The sequence below is a fragment of the Trifolium pratense genome, linkage group LG3 (assembly GCF_020283565.1).
Source record: "Trifolium pratense cultivar HEN17-A07 linkage group LG3, ARS_RC_1.1, whole genome shotgun sequence".
In the NCBI taxonomy this organism is placed as follows: domain Eukaryota; kingdom Viridiplantae; phylum Streptophyta; class Magnoliopsida; order Fabales; family Fabaceae; genus Trifolium; species Trifolium pratense.
The window spans coordinates 4039934-4053065 of NC_060061.1; the positions used below are offsets into that span (position 1 = coordinate 4039934).

A 13132-nucleotide genomic window follows, 5' to 3' on the forward strand; every position below is an offset into this window, starting at 1 on the left:
ACTCCTACAATGAAGGAATCTTGGATAGAGACCCTACAAGTCAAAGACAACTTGACTAGTTGAATTGTTATAACCTTTTAGCCAACTTAAAATGGTACTGATTTGTGTCTGTGGTGATACATCATCCCAATCTCCCCAAAAGATCTTGGATTGGAGCATTCAGTTACATCCACAAAGTGGTCTCTATTGTTGAGAGTACAGACATGCAGAGTCTGATGCATGACTTACCCCCAGAATTTACATTCAAATTTACCATAAAATAATCAGGCGAATAAACACAGGCTGCATCCATAGTTACGAACGCTCATCTTTAAAACCACAGTAAAACGCAGTGAAGCAGAATTGGTTTGCCCACAATTAGGTTTAAGCACACATTTTCGTTTATTCACAAATCAGTGTTGGGAAATAGAAAGATTAAAAAAGATCGATAGCATTGAATAAAATCAAGGATTATATGATGTAGCCTTTTCAAATAAAAGTTATGAAAAGAAGGATTCAATGCTAATATCATCGGTGAATAAATTCATACTGAAAATAATTACAGGAATTTACTAAATAGCAATCCCGAAACTTTTCGTTCGATGATCCTCCCTCCCGGGAAAAATGAGTTTCTTTTTCTGCATCATCAATGCAAATCCTTGAGCAAAGATTAAACCTGTCTGCAATGCAATAAAATGAATCCCTTTGATGGGTGATAAATTTTCAAAAAAAATGCCTGTACAGGGAAGGCGAAACAATCTGAGGGCAATTTTTCATCACAGAAGGGTGAATGGTAAATAACAAACTTTATAATAGGATCACCCTTATTTTGATGCTCCAGCTTTACTATTGAGTCCATTTCTTGGCCTCTTCTTGCTGGATACAATATCAGAGAAAGAGTCAACCAGTTGCCCTGCCAAACTACTTGGATCATCCATAAGAGTTTGAATGAAGGTATTTACAACCCTGCGTTCCTGCTCCGTCGATCTCAAACTAAACCATGTTAGCAATTTCAACCTAAATTCCTGTTTGATGTGGCCCTCACACTCTAGCCAACGGATAACCTTCACACAATACTCGAAGTTTTCATCCAAGAAATGGGAACCACCAGATATACGTAAAGGAGAACCATTTATCAAAGTACTATCACACTCATGTGCCTCTTCATTTGTGCTCGCAACCCTTTTCCTGCCTGCATTTACACGAGAGTCAACAGCTGAGACTTCTCTTGGCCCATGAGCCCAGGTTTGTGAGTCGCCACTCCTATGTGACCTTGCTTTATCGTTTTCCTGTAGATCATGAGAAACAGCATCATCATCTGCCTCAACAGCCTGCAGTAAAGTGCAACCATTACCTTCATCCCTGGAAGACTCAAAAGGAGGTGTTAGGTCTTCATTCAAATCAGGGACTGAAACAACATTTAAATCAAGGCCTCGTGAATCTGAAGGCAACAGCCTTTCTGGAATTTTGGGCTTGTTCATTTTGCCTTGTCCACAGCAATTTTTCATATCAGCACAGCACAACTCCTCAAAGTAACCACGTTCTTGAGCCCAAGCAACGCGCAAAACTTTCCCAAGGTCTCGAACCTTAAATCTGGGACCTGCCATTGTGGGATTGAGCTCCATCTTGGAGCCAGAAGAATTGCCACCGGTTTGAGGGTTCTGTTTTTTATGATTTGAAGCAACTGACTTAGAGGGATTGTTTTGAATTATCTCGATGCTCTCAGTGAAACACTTAGCCTCAGAATGACCCAGGTCACCCATGGCAGTGTAAGATATAATCCGAAAAGTATATTCTGTGCAAGGTTGAAGGTCGGATATCAAAATCCTCCTCTGAGATTTGGGAAATACAGAAACAGGATCCTTTGTGGGTGGTTCATCCCAACTCTTGTAATACCAAAGCTTGTACCCCTTGATGTCCTCAGAACATATATTTGACATTTCAATTAAAATGATTTTGACAGAAGAATCTGTTACCTCTTCAAAAACAAATTTGCAAGCAGCAGGAAGTGAACCCTCTGCAAAATTGAAAATGGCATATGTAACAAACAAATGAGATTAGCTAGAACCGCAAAAACAAATTTACTACTTCCACACTCCCCCAAAGCACAAAAAAACATAGAGCGTTAGTTTCAAACTTTCAAACCTGAATTTAAATTTGGAACAATGGCCAGCCAGCTGTCAGCTTTCTCAATAGCAAGAGTGCAGAATCTCTGCACATCGCTGGCAATAGAGAGTCTGCTGACAATGCCCCGGGCCATTTTGGCAGAAACTCCATCAAGAGGACCAACTTCTGTCTCCAGTTTAGCCTTTGCCTCCTGTACAATTTGATGCAGGTCTTTAAATTTTGAAGTTCCATTCAGGAGCCTGTAGCTCAAATATATTCTATAACAGAGTACATCTACACGCCGGGCATCTTTTGCAATATTCAGTTGTTTCTTCCAGCATCTGCAATTATTAAACACAAACCACCAAGGTCATCAACATAGGGCTTGAAATTTACTTACCAACATACACGTTGCAAATGGTAGCAAGGGAAGGGAACAAGATCATAATATTGTTCCCCTTCAAAAGAGACATCAAGGTAGCAAAACTGCAATAGTACGTTACAGTTTGTTGCTGTGAACATGTCAATCCAGCGAGTCATGAATAAAGTGGCAGAAAAATAACCAACTCTTTTTCTAAATTATGTTATTACTCTACAGTATATTCAGAAGGCAAGTCGGAAGCATGTTTCCGTTGAAACAACAATATGTGCAAGGAGGATGATATAACAGGTAAAAGAAAATTACTTACCCAAGTATCCCAGTAACTTTACCACAGGATGCACAACAATAACCACCATCCAGTTGCATCAGTTGCCCATGATCAACAACTCCCACTTTTTCATGTTGAAGGGCACATTCGATGTGGCAAGACAACTCACAGGAGTCCCCTTGAGTAGATTCAGATGTGCATACTAACCAAAGACTAGGATCCTTGTTATCATCAAAAAGGTGACAGATACAGCAAGAACACCGTCTACAAAATGTGTCATCCACTGATAGAACCGCCCTACAAGCAGCATTTTTACAGATCCAAGTGCTCGGATGTCCAAAATCAGAAGCCTGGTTAGGAGGAGGTACAAGTCGGATGGGGTTTTCACTCTTCCGATTTTGCTTTTTTGAGGGCTGACGATTAAGACTAGAAACCTTTTTTGTGTCTTGTTTCTTAATTATCTTACCACATGACTTGGCTTCAGTCATCCTGTTTTTTGAAGACATGTTCTTTTTGTCCTTATCAAAGCACGTTTGAAGAAGTTCCTTCTTTGGACCATATTTCATGAACTCCTGAAAGTGTTCTGAACTTCTTGAAGCATCATCTGAATGGCCATTTTTTTCAGGAGTACTATGCACACTGGAAGAAAGGCTTCGAACACCAGAAACTAGAAAAAACAAGAAAGTAGCATTACCAGAAAAAAGACTTGCGACAAACAACTTACTGAACAGGTAAAAATAAGAAAGTAGACTATGAAGGACTATTATAAATGGATGCATAAATGGTGAACTGAATTTAGGCTGCACCGAAGAACAAATATTAGGGTAATCTCTGAACAGCTTTCTACAAAATCCGTTATTCGGGCCAAATCAATCCTTCAGATCAGACACAAAAGAACTGATTCAAGTTCTTATGAGAAATAAAACCAAGGTCCTATATTGAGGGTGAGTGTAACTCAGTCATAACATATTATGGATAGAAGAGCGACCGACGACACAAATGCTAATAACGGGATAGTGCGATGACCACTTTGAAATTTTTTATATTCGTATAATGTATATACATAAAAGTAACTCAAAATTCATGACATTCATAATTAACAATAAAATGTCATAGATTTCTGAAACAAAATATAGTACATATAAATTACAAGTATAAATTCAATGTAAATCTTTCTCACTCTTTAAAAACGGTGTAAAATGTGTGACATTAGGATATATTATCCATTTTTAGGACACTTGTAAGCCTCAGATCACAGCATCATACATGGATGATAGACCTAAGAGTTGGAAAAGTGAAAAATCCAACTAGAGCAAACCAGACCATATTACCAGCCAATACATCATGGCATGACTGCAAAAAGAAGTAGCTGCTACATCACCAGCAGTAGCCGGTAGGGTATGACCCAGACCCATCTCCCACATTTTAGCTTAAAAGAAATATGTTTTCCTCCCAACTAGTCTTTCTTTTAAAAAGTTTAAAAACAAAATGTTGCTTTAATACTTAAACTTAACTATGAAAAATCATTAAAACAAAAAACATGGACTAAAAATGTAACATCTAACTCAATTTTAAATTATTCTAAAATCCTCAAGTCCTAATATTAATTACAAAAAATAGTGCAAGTACAGGGCTGGTTTGGTGTTGCAGTACCTATGTCCTCATTTTTAGTGGGTAGTTATCCCAACGCCATTGAATGGACAATGGGTTTGGGCGCAGTTGTCCCCCTTAATCTTGCCACAAATTAGTGTATGGAAACGGGGGACAAGAGAAGAAATATAAAGGATGAACAGACTAAGAGCAGCGCACGAGATTGCAATGTAAATAATGTTAAGAACTGAAAAACAAATGCAAGGAAAAGATTTTGAGTATGTGCGTATGCAAGAGCAATTCTTCGAGACAACATCTAACAGAAGATTCATTTGCAGACACAGAGAAAATTTAAGAACATTATTACATGTCATCCAAGTAATATTGCATTTAGCTATTGAGTCTGATGTCGACCGGAAACAATGTTAAATCAATCAAACTTGAAATTAGTTATCTTTCAAAATTCCCAAATTTGATGTGGAAATCATGAGTAGATGCTAATACAAAATCATACCAGACAAGATCAATCAAAGTAACCAGCCAGAACAAAACATCTTCCTCAGTTATAGCAAACTACTTCTGGATGAACATCAACCACGAAAAAGACGTGGAATCAACTTCCTCAAGTCAGGACGCACTGATTTTGAACAAAACATCTGGATTATAAGTTATCTTTCAATAGGAATAATAAAAATCTCAAGGCATCCTGGAATTGGAAAATTAACATGATCGATCTTCAGAATAAATTACAAACTATAAGATCAAATTCTCTCACCGAAGTAATAACAACCTTCACATAGAGAGATGGAAAAGCTGCCAAAACACAGCAGGCATTCTGAAAAAATTCAGACAACTACAAGACTAAGTAGAAGAAATGATACATGGAAGATCGAGATCCGGAAAGTGAATACCTCACATAAACACCAGATTCTCCCTACGACTAAAAAAAAACGAGGAGATATTCCAGATTTAACATCAAAATGCATCTTTATAGCCGACAATTTGACAACTCAATGAGGAGCATCCAAGGGCCTCAAGTGGCGGATAAATTTGGAAAAATATTTTTTATAGAATGGGGCATACGCAAGCATGGAGCATGTGTCAAAGCTTTATTTTAATGTATTTATATATCACAGCCATGCAAGTTTAAAACTTCATATATTTACCACATTCAGAATTTCAAATATGGAATTTAATTATCAACCAATCCTACCATTGATTTCTACGTAATCACCGTCACCATCTTTGACATTCCATGCAGATTATGGAAAATTTGCTCCTTAATAAGCACATAAAAGGTTGATATTTTTTACATTTGAATATTATCATTGCAAGGTAATCTTAAATATATGAATAGATTAGAAATCAGTCTCATATTCATTAAAAATATTAAAAACTATGTAAATGATTTAACATTATCTAAACTGATGGTATATTCTCTGAAGGCATTTGTCTTATTAAATGCTAATGTCAATATGTATTAATAGTAGAGTGGACCATCAAGTTAGTCGTTCAACATTACATGCATCACCATACTAAGCATACAACAAAAAAAAAAAATAGCACCGCTTTGTAAAAAAAAATGCCAAATTAGTCCCCGAAATATCCTATTCATACCAAATTCATGCTTTTTATATCACCACTATAGTCCTTCATACAAATGAATAAGGTGACAATTTAGAAATATGGGGGACAAACTTGGTGACAACTTTTGGACGACTGGTGTGATGAACCCGACAACTTTAGGGACTAAATTGGTGACCAATATCTTTGAATGACTAATGTGACAGGGTTAGCCTTGAAGACCAGCCTGAGTTTAATCTTAATTAAAAACTACATACACTTAACTTAAGTAAACCATTGCTGTAATTACATTCCAAAGCAATACTAGAAAAGGAGTAGATAGAGCAATACTAGTTATCAACAATGTATTCAATATATCTATTAAAACATGACAAGCTTGTGCTGATAAACCATTGATCCTTCACTAGTTGACTCTAAGAAAATAGCAGTACAGAAGATTAGGTCTAGAGCATATGTACTGACAGAGCACATCAAGTCAATGAATTACTACATTTTACTGTTTGTAGCACATTATTACAATATGTTTTTTTCATATGTACTGGCTAGTAACAGAGCACATCAAGTCAATGCATTACTACATTACACTGTTTTAGACCAAACAAAATTCACATAAATGATCATGCAACAGCATAGAGGCAACTAAAAGACCATCTTATTAACACTTGAGTTTCAATATTCTTGATCAAACACTCAAACGAAACAAATCTGATTGGTAAACCCCTTAGTTAGTTGGTTTGGCTAGCCAGTTAGTTGTGGATTGTGATAATTTGAAATAATAAGGTATGCCTCAAAAAATGGGCCAAGAGGACTGTTTGTTAATTATATGAGCAAGAACCGGGGCTATGGAGCAGGTAGGTCGAGGGCCCCTGAAGTTCTGCAAATTAGTTCTATATTTAAGAGAAGTCTTCCCTAAGGATCTGTTTGTGATTTGGGAGGGAAAGGGAAGGGTTTGGAGGGAAAATGAAATAGAAGGAAGGAGGATAGACTCCCATCTTGTTTGAATGTTAAAACTCCCAATTTAGGGAATATTAAAAAAAATATGTAAAAGGGTTTTGGGATGTTTTTGGAAATTTCTCTAACTCTTCCTTTGTTTTAAAGTGCTCCCAATCCTTACAAGATAATGGTTTATCATAACCCTTTCCCTTCCTCTCCTAAAACCCCCTCTCAAACAAACCTTAAAACTTCTAATAAGATAACAAGTTCCTTTCAAAACCATATAAGGCTGCAAAGTATAAAACAGGCAAAAAGCCTTCTAAAAGTAATCACTTTCCATATTCATAACAAACATTGGACCAATTCATCTTTCCCAAACTCAATTTTCAGGTATACTCTTTCGTCAAAAAGGTATACTCTGTATCACAATCCATGACTTAGTGTTAATAGATTTGACATGTAAGAGCATGCATTATAAAACTAAGCTAGCCAAAGTCAGCTTTACATGTACTACGTAGAGAAACGGACTAGTTGTAATTCTAACTTTTAAAAAACAAAACTCAAGAAGAAGCTCGGAACCATACATACCTTTAGCAAGAAACTTCTCTTCAAAATCCATTTCTAACTGATAAAACCCGTAGGGGAATAGCCCTTGACTGCCAAAAAGAAATAAATTGCATTTCACAAGGATGTTTACATAAGTGGGAATATGAAAGTCGAACCATGCATGACATACCACATTACTCTATGACGAATAAATAGAAACAAAATTTTCAAAAGTAAAGTTGCCGTTATTATGGTATTACTATTACACACCAAAGAAAGCTAACAAATGGTAATGAATAACCAAAATTTTAACATCGAAATTAGCTTGTTCAAGGTAAAATTCCAAATGTTCAAAGAACAAACAATAAGTATTAGCAATATTATTCAGTGGAAAGGTTTGGTTTTTAATGCAGGGCTCTATATTTACTTGAACATTAAAAAAGGTTATGGCATTTTACGCGAACAACGTCGACACATGCAATTGAATAAAAGAATGTAGATCATGAATAAAACAGCAATAAATGAAATTTTGATGCAATAAATAATGTTATATTAAATAATTCTAACTAATAGAAAATAAACACAGATTATTAAAGGAAGAAAAATGAAAACAATCATAAAATCAGTCTTCACTATATCATAGCATATTTCATTGTATTCCCCATTTCATCAAACCACAATGCATCAATCAAAAAAATGAAAGATAAAAACAAACAAAATATTTTTTCATGAACAAATATTTTCCCAAAAAATAAAATAAAATATGATTAAGCTAAAATAAATTAGAAACTGAAAGCAAAAGTGAAGAGAAAAGTATAAATACAACGATGAAAAAGTAAACACGTGAAGGTTTAAGTACTCTTTACATCCACATTGTGGTTTCAGCATTGACCAAAAGTGAAATGAAAATCGAGTTTTTGTTAACTTTTTCCCTTTTTTTCCAAAAGTAGAAAAAATTGATATAATCGAAGAAATGGTGTATTTACATTTACAATAATAGGAAGAAAACGAAGAACAAATCTGCAGAAAGAAAAAAATGCAATAAATAATAAAAAAAAATCGAAAAGTAATGATTCAGTAAATAGAGAAGAGTAATAGAAGAAGAAGGAACCTTGAGAATTGAGAAAATGAGGAATGAATGATGAATGAGTGAGTTTTGAATGAATGAATGAATGAATCCAAAGCTACTCTCAGAGAAACAACTTCATCTTGTTCATCGTTGTTATTGGTTCGTTTTGTTTCGTTCGATAGAGAAAGAGAAAGAGAGAGAGAGAGAAACTTGTACGAGTAGTTCACGTTATTTTTCAGTATCAAAAAATGGTGGAGAATCACACGCGTTAGAAGGAGCGCGTGTGTAAAATGCATCTGATATGCTATGATATGAAAACAAGCAAACAGAGTTTGTCTGCAGTTACACGGTTATGGCTACTCAACTAATCTACTCTTTTTTACTACTTTATTTATTTATCACGAATGTACTATACTAGTACTGTATAATGTACTGTATATAGTATAGTATTATATTACTGTACTTATTATATACTAGTATTATAAAAATAAAAAATTAAAAAGTTTGTTTATTTAATAAAGAAAAAGATGGATTAAATGACTGTGTATAAATTAAATTCTACTAGTAATTCTGTCTAACCAAAGAATATAAAATATTTAAGCCACTAAATATGACCTAGGGGTGAAAAGTTTAAATAGCACATATAGATGCTGGGTTTGATACTCAAATGATCATCGTAAACCAAAAAAGAAAAATACTTTTATCATAGACCGTTGATAAATCCTCATAAATCCTTTCACCAACCAATAAACTCCTCATAAATCCTCATTACTTCCATTCCACCAACCTCATAACCAACCTAATAACTCTCAGTCTCTCATATAAGACCGTTGTAGTCCATGGTCCATGCCACATTTATCACACTCTTACTCCTCTTCCTTTTCTCCCTTCAGATACCACTAAACCACCATAAATTAGTATACTGAGAAAGTAAGTATAAACAGAGGAAAGAGAGGAAAAGGAACAATAGAAGAAGAAAGGGAGAAAGTAATTAAGGATTTTATGTTCTTTCTTTTCTACTGCTGTGTTTTGTTTTATTATTATTGTTATGGTTTTCTCAAATCTCAGCTTTTTTTTTTCCTTCATATATATATATCTTTGTTGGTTTCAATTTGTCTTGTTTTGCTTCGGTACTCTTTAATGATACAATCTTATCTTAATCTTAATAATATACAAACTCATGTTAAGGAAAATTTGATGATTTGTCCACCTCTAACCATATTATTGCCAAATCATCATTAAAAAATATTATTTCTTTGCCATATTAAACTTTGTTGCCACATAAGTTGTTTGACATGGAAGAAATTTCAAACATTTGAATTTTCCCTCTTCTTTTGGTTTACTTTGCAAAATTGGGCCTTCAAAGAAACAACAAGATCTGGCCCATCATATATATATGAAAGAAAATCACGTGTAAACCAAACAAAAAAAGTCTTCCTCACGCAGGAAGAATCACGCGTGCCACACAAATCTGGAAACAACTCTCCCCCCTCACGCGAACACCAGTAAACTATAGCCCCCAATTCTTGCAAATCTCTGAATCATGCAGAAGAAGCCAAATTTTCTCCTCTATACCCATGAACCAAAAGAAACCTTCAATTTATCAACCTGTCACTATCTCAATTCCTCATCTCCCAATTTTATCCAAAACGGTGAAATCAACATAGAGGTAGCTTTAATCAAACAATTTTGTGGTATTGGATCAGAGTTAAAAGCAGAAGATAAACAACTGTCAAGGTTTGAATCTTCCCCCCCCTCCCAAAATCGTTTCAAACCCTAATATTTTTTTTTATGATTATTGTAATGTCTGAAACCTTGATTTTTCATCTATAAAAAGGAGAGGTCTAGGTTCAGATAAACTCACCCCAGCAAAGCGCTCATTGCTTGCTTTCTTTCTTTCCTTCCGTTTAATTTTGGCATTTTAGTTCTAAATATTTTTTAATCTTAAGTTTTATAAATTCCGAGTTTAATTATATAAGTTTATGGACAAACAACCTTCCTGATCACAAACTATGATTTTTCTGGTAACATTTAATTTGCGTTTTTTGTGTTCCAAAATCCATAATTTTCTAAAACCTAATCAAAGTTCATTCATAGTGTTTTGGAATTAGAGTTTGATTCAAAACTATAATTTGACATGGTTTAACAATATTTTTTGTGTGTATGGATTAAACTGTAGAAGGGATTTGCTTTTGATACTCTCTATTTCCCAAATTTTTACAGATTTTGATTTCATCAAGCTTACTTACCAAAATATTGATTTCCATGGTTGTAGCAAGCAAGCTGAGGGGATTTGTCAAAAGAATTTGATGAAAGTGCTAATTTTTTCAAAAAGTGTTTCAAATCAGAAGATCTTAGGTAAACATGTCACCACAGGGGTAAGTTTTCCTTGAATTTCTATTGAAAAAAATATTGTTGCTTAGTTGTCATATTTATTAGATTTGTTTTTATATTTTGCTAATAATCCCTACTTTACTTTTTAGGAGTTGTTAGTGGGATTTAGATGGTTAAATTTCAGATTTTTTTTAAGATTTGTATCAATTTTAATTTGTTTCATTTGTTATTTGGTATTTTTTGTAAAAGAAAAAGGATATTTATTTGGAAATAATCCTAACAGTTTTTGAATTTTGTCATTTTATCCATACTTAAAAGAAACATTTATGCTAATCTCTGAACCATAAACTCAACATATGCTTTCTGATTTTTTTTTCCTGCGATACAATTTTTTGGTTCCTTACTTTACTTTGCTAATATGCTAAACGATGTTTCAAGTAACATAAAACATTTGCAATTTTAGGTAACACATGAAGCATGAGATTGAATATGTATTTACTTTTATAAACATAAAGCATATGCAATTTCAGGAAACCCATGATTGAATGTTCATTTTTTCCTGCATCTTCTACTTTCTCTATATCTTTTGGAAAACATGGTTTTATTATTTATATTATTCATTTTGTTGGAATATGATGATCACAATGCTCTCCACACTATAAAAATTTATATTTTTCATGTTAGGATTTGTATTTTAAAAATAATATAAAAATCTACATGAGGTTTGCATTTTTGGTCGTTGATTAATTTAGGATTTCTTGACTTCTTTCAAAAGTATATCCATATGCTTTCTTCCTCATGGTAACTAAAAAGTGTTAGTATACTTGCCTAGGTTTGCTAATGACACTTATCAGTAGCTATTCATGCATATTTGTTTGAGCTTGCCCTTTATTAGAAAAGGGGTTCTGAAGAAGAGCTGTTTGCAATTGCGTGATGGAAACACGAGATATTAAGCTTTGCAAGGAATATCAAAAGGGGTCATGGTGCTAATGGAATTGATCCCTCAAAGTACTTTGCAATATTATTTTCCTTATTTCTTTTGTCTAACATTTGACTTGATTGATATGTAATGGGAATTTATCAATAGTTGATTGAAGTATGTATATATTTTCTTTTATGCAATAGTTTATTCAAATGTTTATAAACTATTTGGACTCGACACCAAATGGCCTTGCTTAAAAAAATAGTCTTTGCTGGAATGTAACATAAAAATAATTTTATTAAGATAGTAAGATCACGGATGATGTTAAAGCAGAAACGATATACCAAATTTTTAACTTCATATATTAGCCATTAGTTTGTTGGTTGTTATTAAAAGCCGGTTGAATATATTTGGCATTGAAACACCAAGCCAAAAAATAGTCTTTGTAGATAAATATTATTGTTAACTTCACCAAAATACACATTGTTTATGTAACTTTAGTATAATTAAGTTCCAAATTTTATATTTAGAAAAAACACGGGATGCGTCCCGGAAGGGTTATGTTTATGCATATATCAACTTTGTTAAATAGTATAAAGGGATGATGTTACTTAATTTTATGATAATTAAGTTTCAAGTTTTATATTTAGAAAAAATGCGGGGCATTCCAGAAGCGTTATGTGGGGTTCGAACCACGACCCTGCATATATAACTCTATCTTGGTACTAACATTTTTGTGATTGATTGATATAATGATGCAGAGCACTGAAATAAGTACGGAGGTGGGAAGCGTTTTGTCTTTGACCTGTAAAGGCAATGGAAGGACGGGTGAATTTCCTCTTGTAAATGGTGAGCTGCCAGAGACAATTGAGGAATTATGCTATCGCCTTTGCCATTGACTTTGAGTGGTCTGCAGGCAAGACTATTTTGAAGATTAGAGAGACTTCCATTAGTTAATTAGTTACAGAATATTAGTAATTTAACTTAGGTCATCTCAGAAGCTTTATTAGGACTATTTTGAAGACTTTTCAACTGAGTTTTGATGTAATCTATTTGTTGTTCCGTTATTAATACCTTTATATTCTTAAAAAATTTGTATTAGTATTTGTTGTTTCAATTTATGGTGCATTTGCTTGCTTTCAATTATTATGACCTTTATATTCTTAAAAAAATTGTATATATACAAAGTGGTCTTGTTTCATGGTCTCCAATCTAACAAAACTGAATAAGGTAGTGTTCTGAATCTGAGAGCATCGATGGCCAAAACTGGAGCATCTTGACAATGTTGAAAAAAGAGAAAGAAGTGTTTTGCGAAGTAATTTATCACAGAGCTATAATTTGGTTCATCTTCTATTAATTGTTAAAGGAAAATTTGGTTCACATTAACCAGTATAATTTGGTTCATCTTCTATTAATTGT

At 33.8% G+C, this 13132-nt stretch overlaps 2 protein-coding genes across 4 annotated transcripts; one reads left to right on the plus strand and one right to left on the minus strand.

Annotated features, from left to right (window-relative positions):
* Window positions 1–433: 433 nt before the first annotated feature.
* On the minus strand, window positions 434–8823 carry LOC123915437 (VIN3-like protein 1). 2 transcript variants are annotated; one of them, XM_045966552.1, is made up of 5 exons: window positions 8500–8823; window positions 7431–7498; window positions 2775–3402; window positions 2125–2426; window positions 434–1996 (listed from the first exon to the last, which is right to left on the minus strand). In XM_045966552.1, exons 1-5 carry the CDS (start codon window positions 8751–8753, stop codon window positions 804–806), a joined length of 2445 nt encoding a protein of 814 aa, XP_045822508.1. In that variant the 5' UTR covers window positions 8754–8823; the 3' UTR covers window positions 434–803. The 2 variants fall into 2 exon arrangements, with proteins under 2 accessions (XP_045822508.1, XP_045822510.1); XM_045966554.1 differs by lacking the exon at window positions 8500–8823 and adding an exon at window positions 8375–8410.
* A 1054-nt stretch (window positions 8824–9877) lies between these two features.
* On the plus strand, window positions 9878–12841 carry LOC123915438. 2 transcript variants are annotated; one of them, XM_045966555.1, is made up of 3 exons: window positions 9878–10194; window positions 10733–10835; window positions 12475–12841. In XM_045966555.1, exons 1-3 carry the CDS (start codon window positions 10001–10003, stop codon window positions 12610–12612), a joined length of 435 nt encoding a protein of 144 aa, XP_045822511.1. In that variant the 5' UTR covers window positions 9878–10000; the 3' UTR covers window positions 12613–12841. The 2 variants fall into 2 exon arrangements, 1 of the variants encoding a protein (XP_045822511.1); XR_006811866.1 differs by lacking the exon at window positions 12475–12841 and adding an exon at window positions 11624–12468 and having other exon boundaries at window positions 9895–10194.
* The last annotated feature ends 291 nt before the right edge of the window (window positions 12842–13132 follow it).

Bases quoted from the DNA above. Each gene is read 5' to 3' on its own strand.
- LOC123915437 (XM_045966552.1), bottom strand. From the start codon at position 8,753: ATGCATTTTACACACGCGCTCCTTCTAACGCGTGTGATTCTCCACCAT. The intron at 3,403-7,430 runs GTATGTATGGTT...TGTTTTTTCTAG, and splicing joins AGAGAAGTTTCTTGCTAAAG to TTTCTGGTGTTCGAAGCCTT. The intron at 1,997-2,124 runs GTTTGAAAGTTT...TCAATTTTGCAG, and splicing joins TGTTCCAAATTTAAATTCAG to AGGGTTCACTTCCTGCTGCT.
- LOC123915438 (XM_045966555.1), top strand. From the start codon at position 10,001: ATGCAGAAGAAGCCAAATTTTCTCCTCTATACCCATGAACCAAAAGAA. The intron at 10,195-10,732 runs GTTTGAATCTTC...CCATGGTTGTAG, and splicing joins GAAGATAAACAACTGTCAAG to CAAGCAAGCTGAGGGGATTT. The intron at 10,836-12,474 runs GTAAGTTTTCCT...ATAATGATGCAG, and splicing joins GTAAACATGTCACCACAGGG to AGCACTGAAATAAGTACGGA.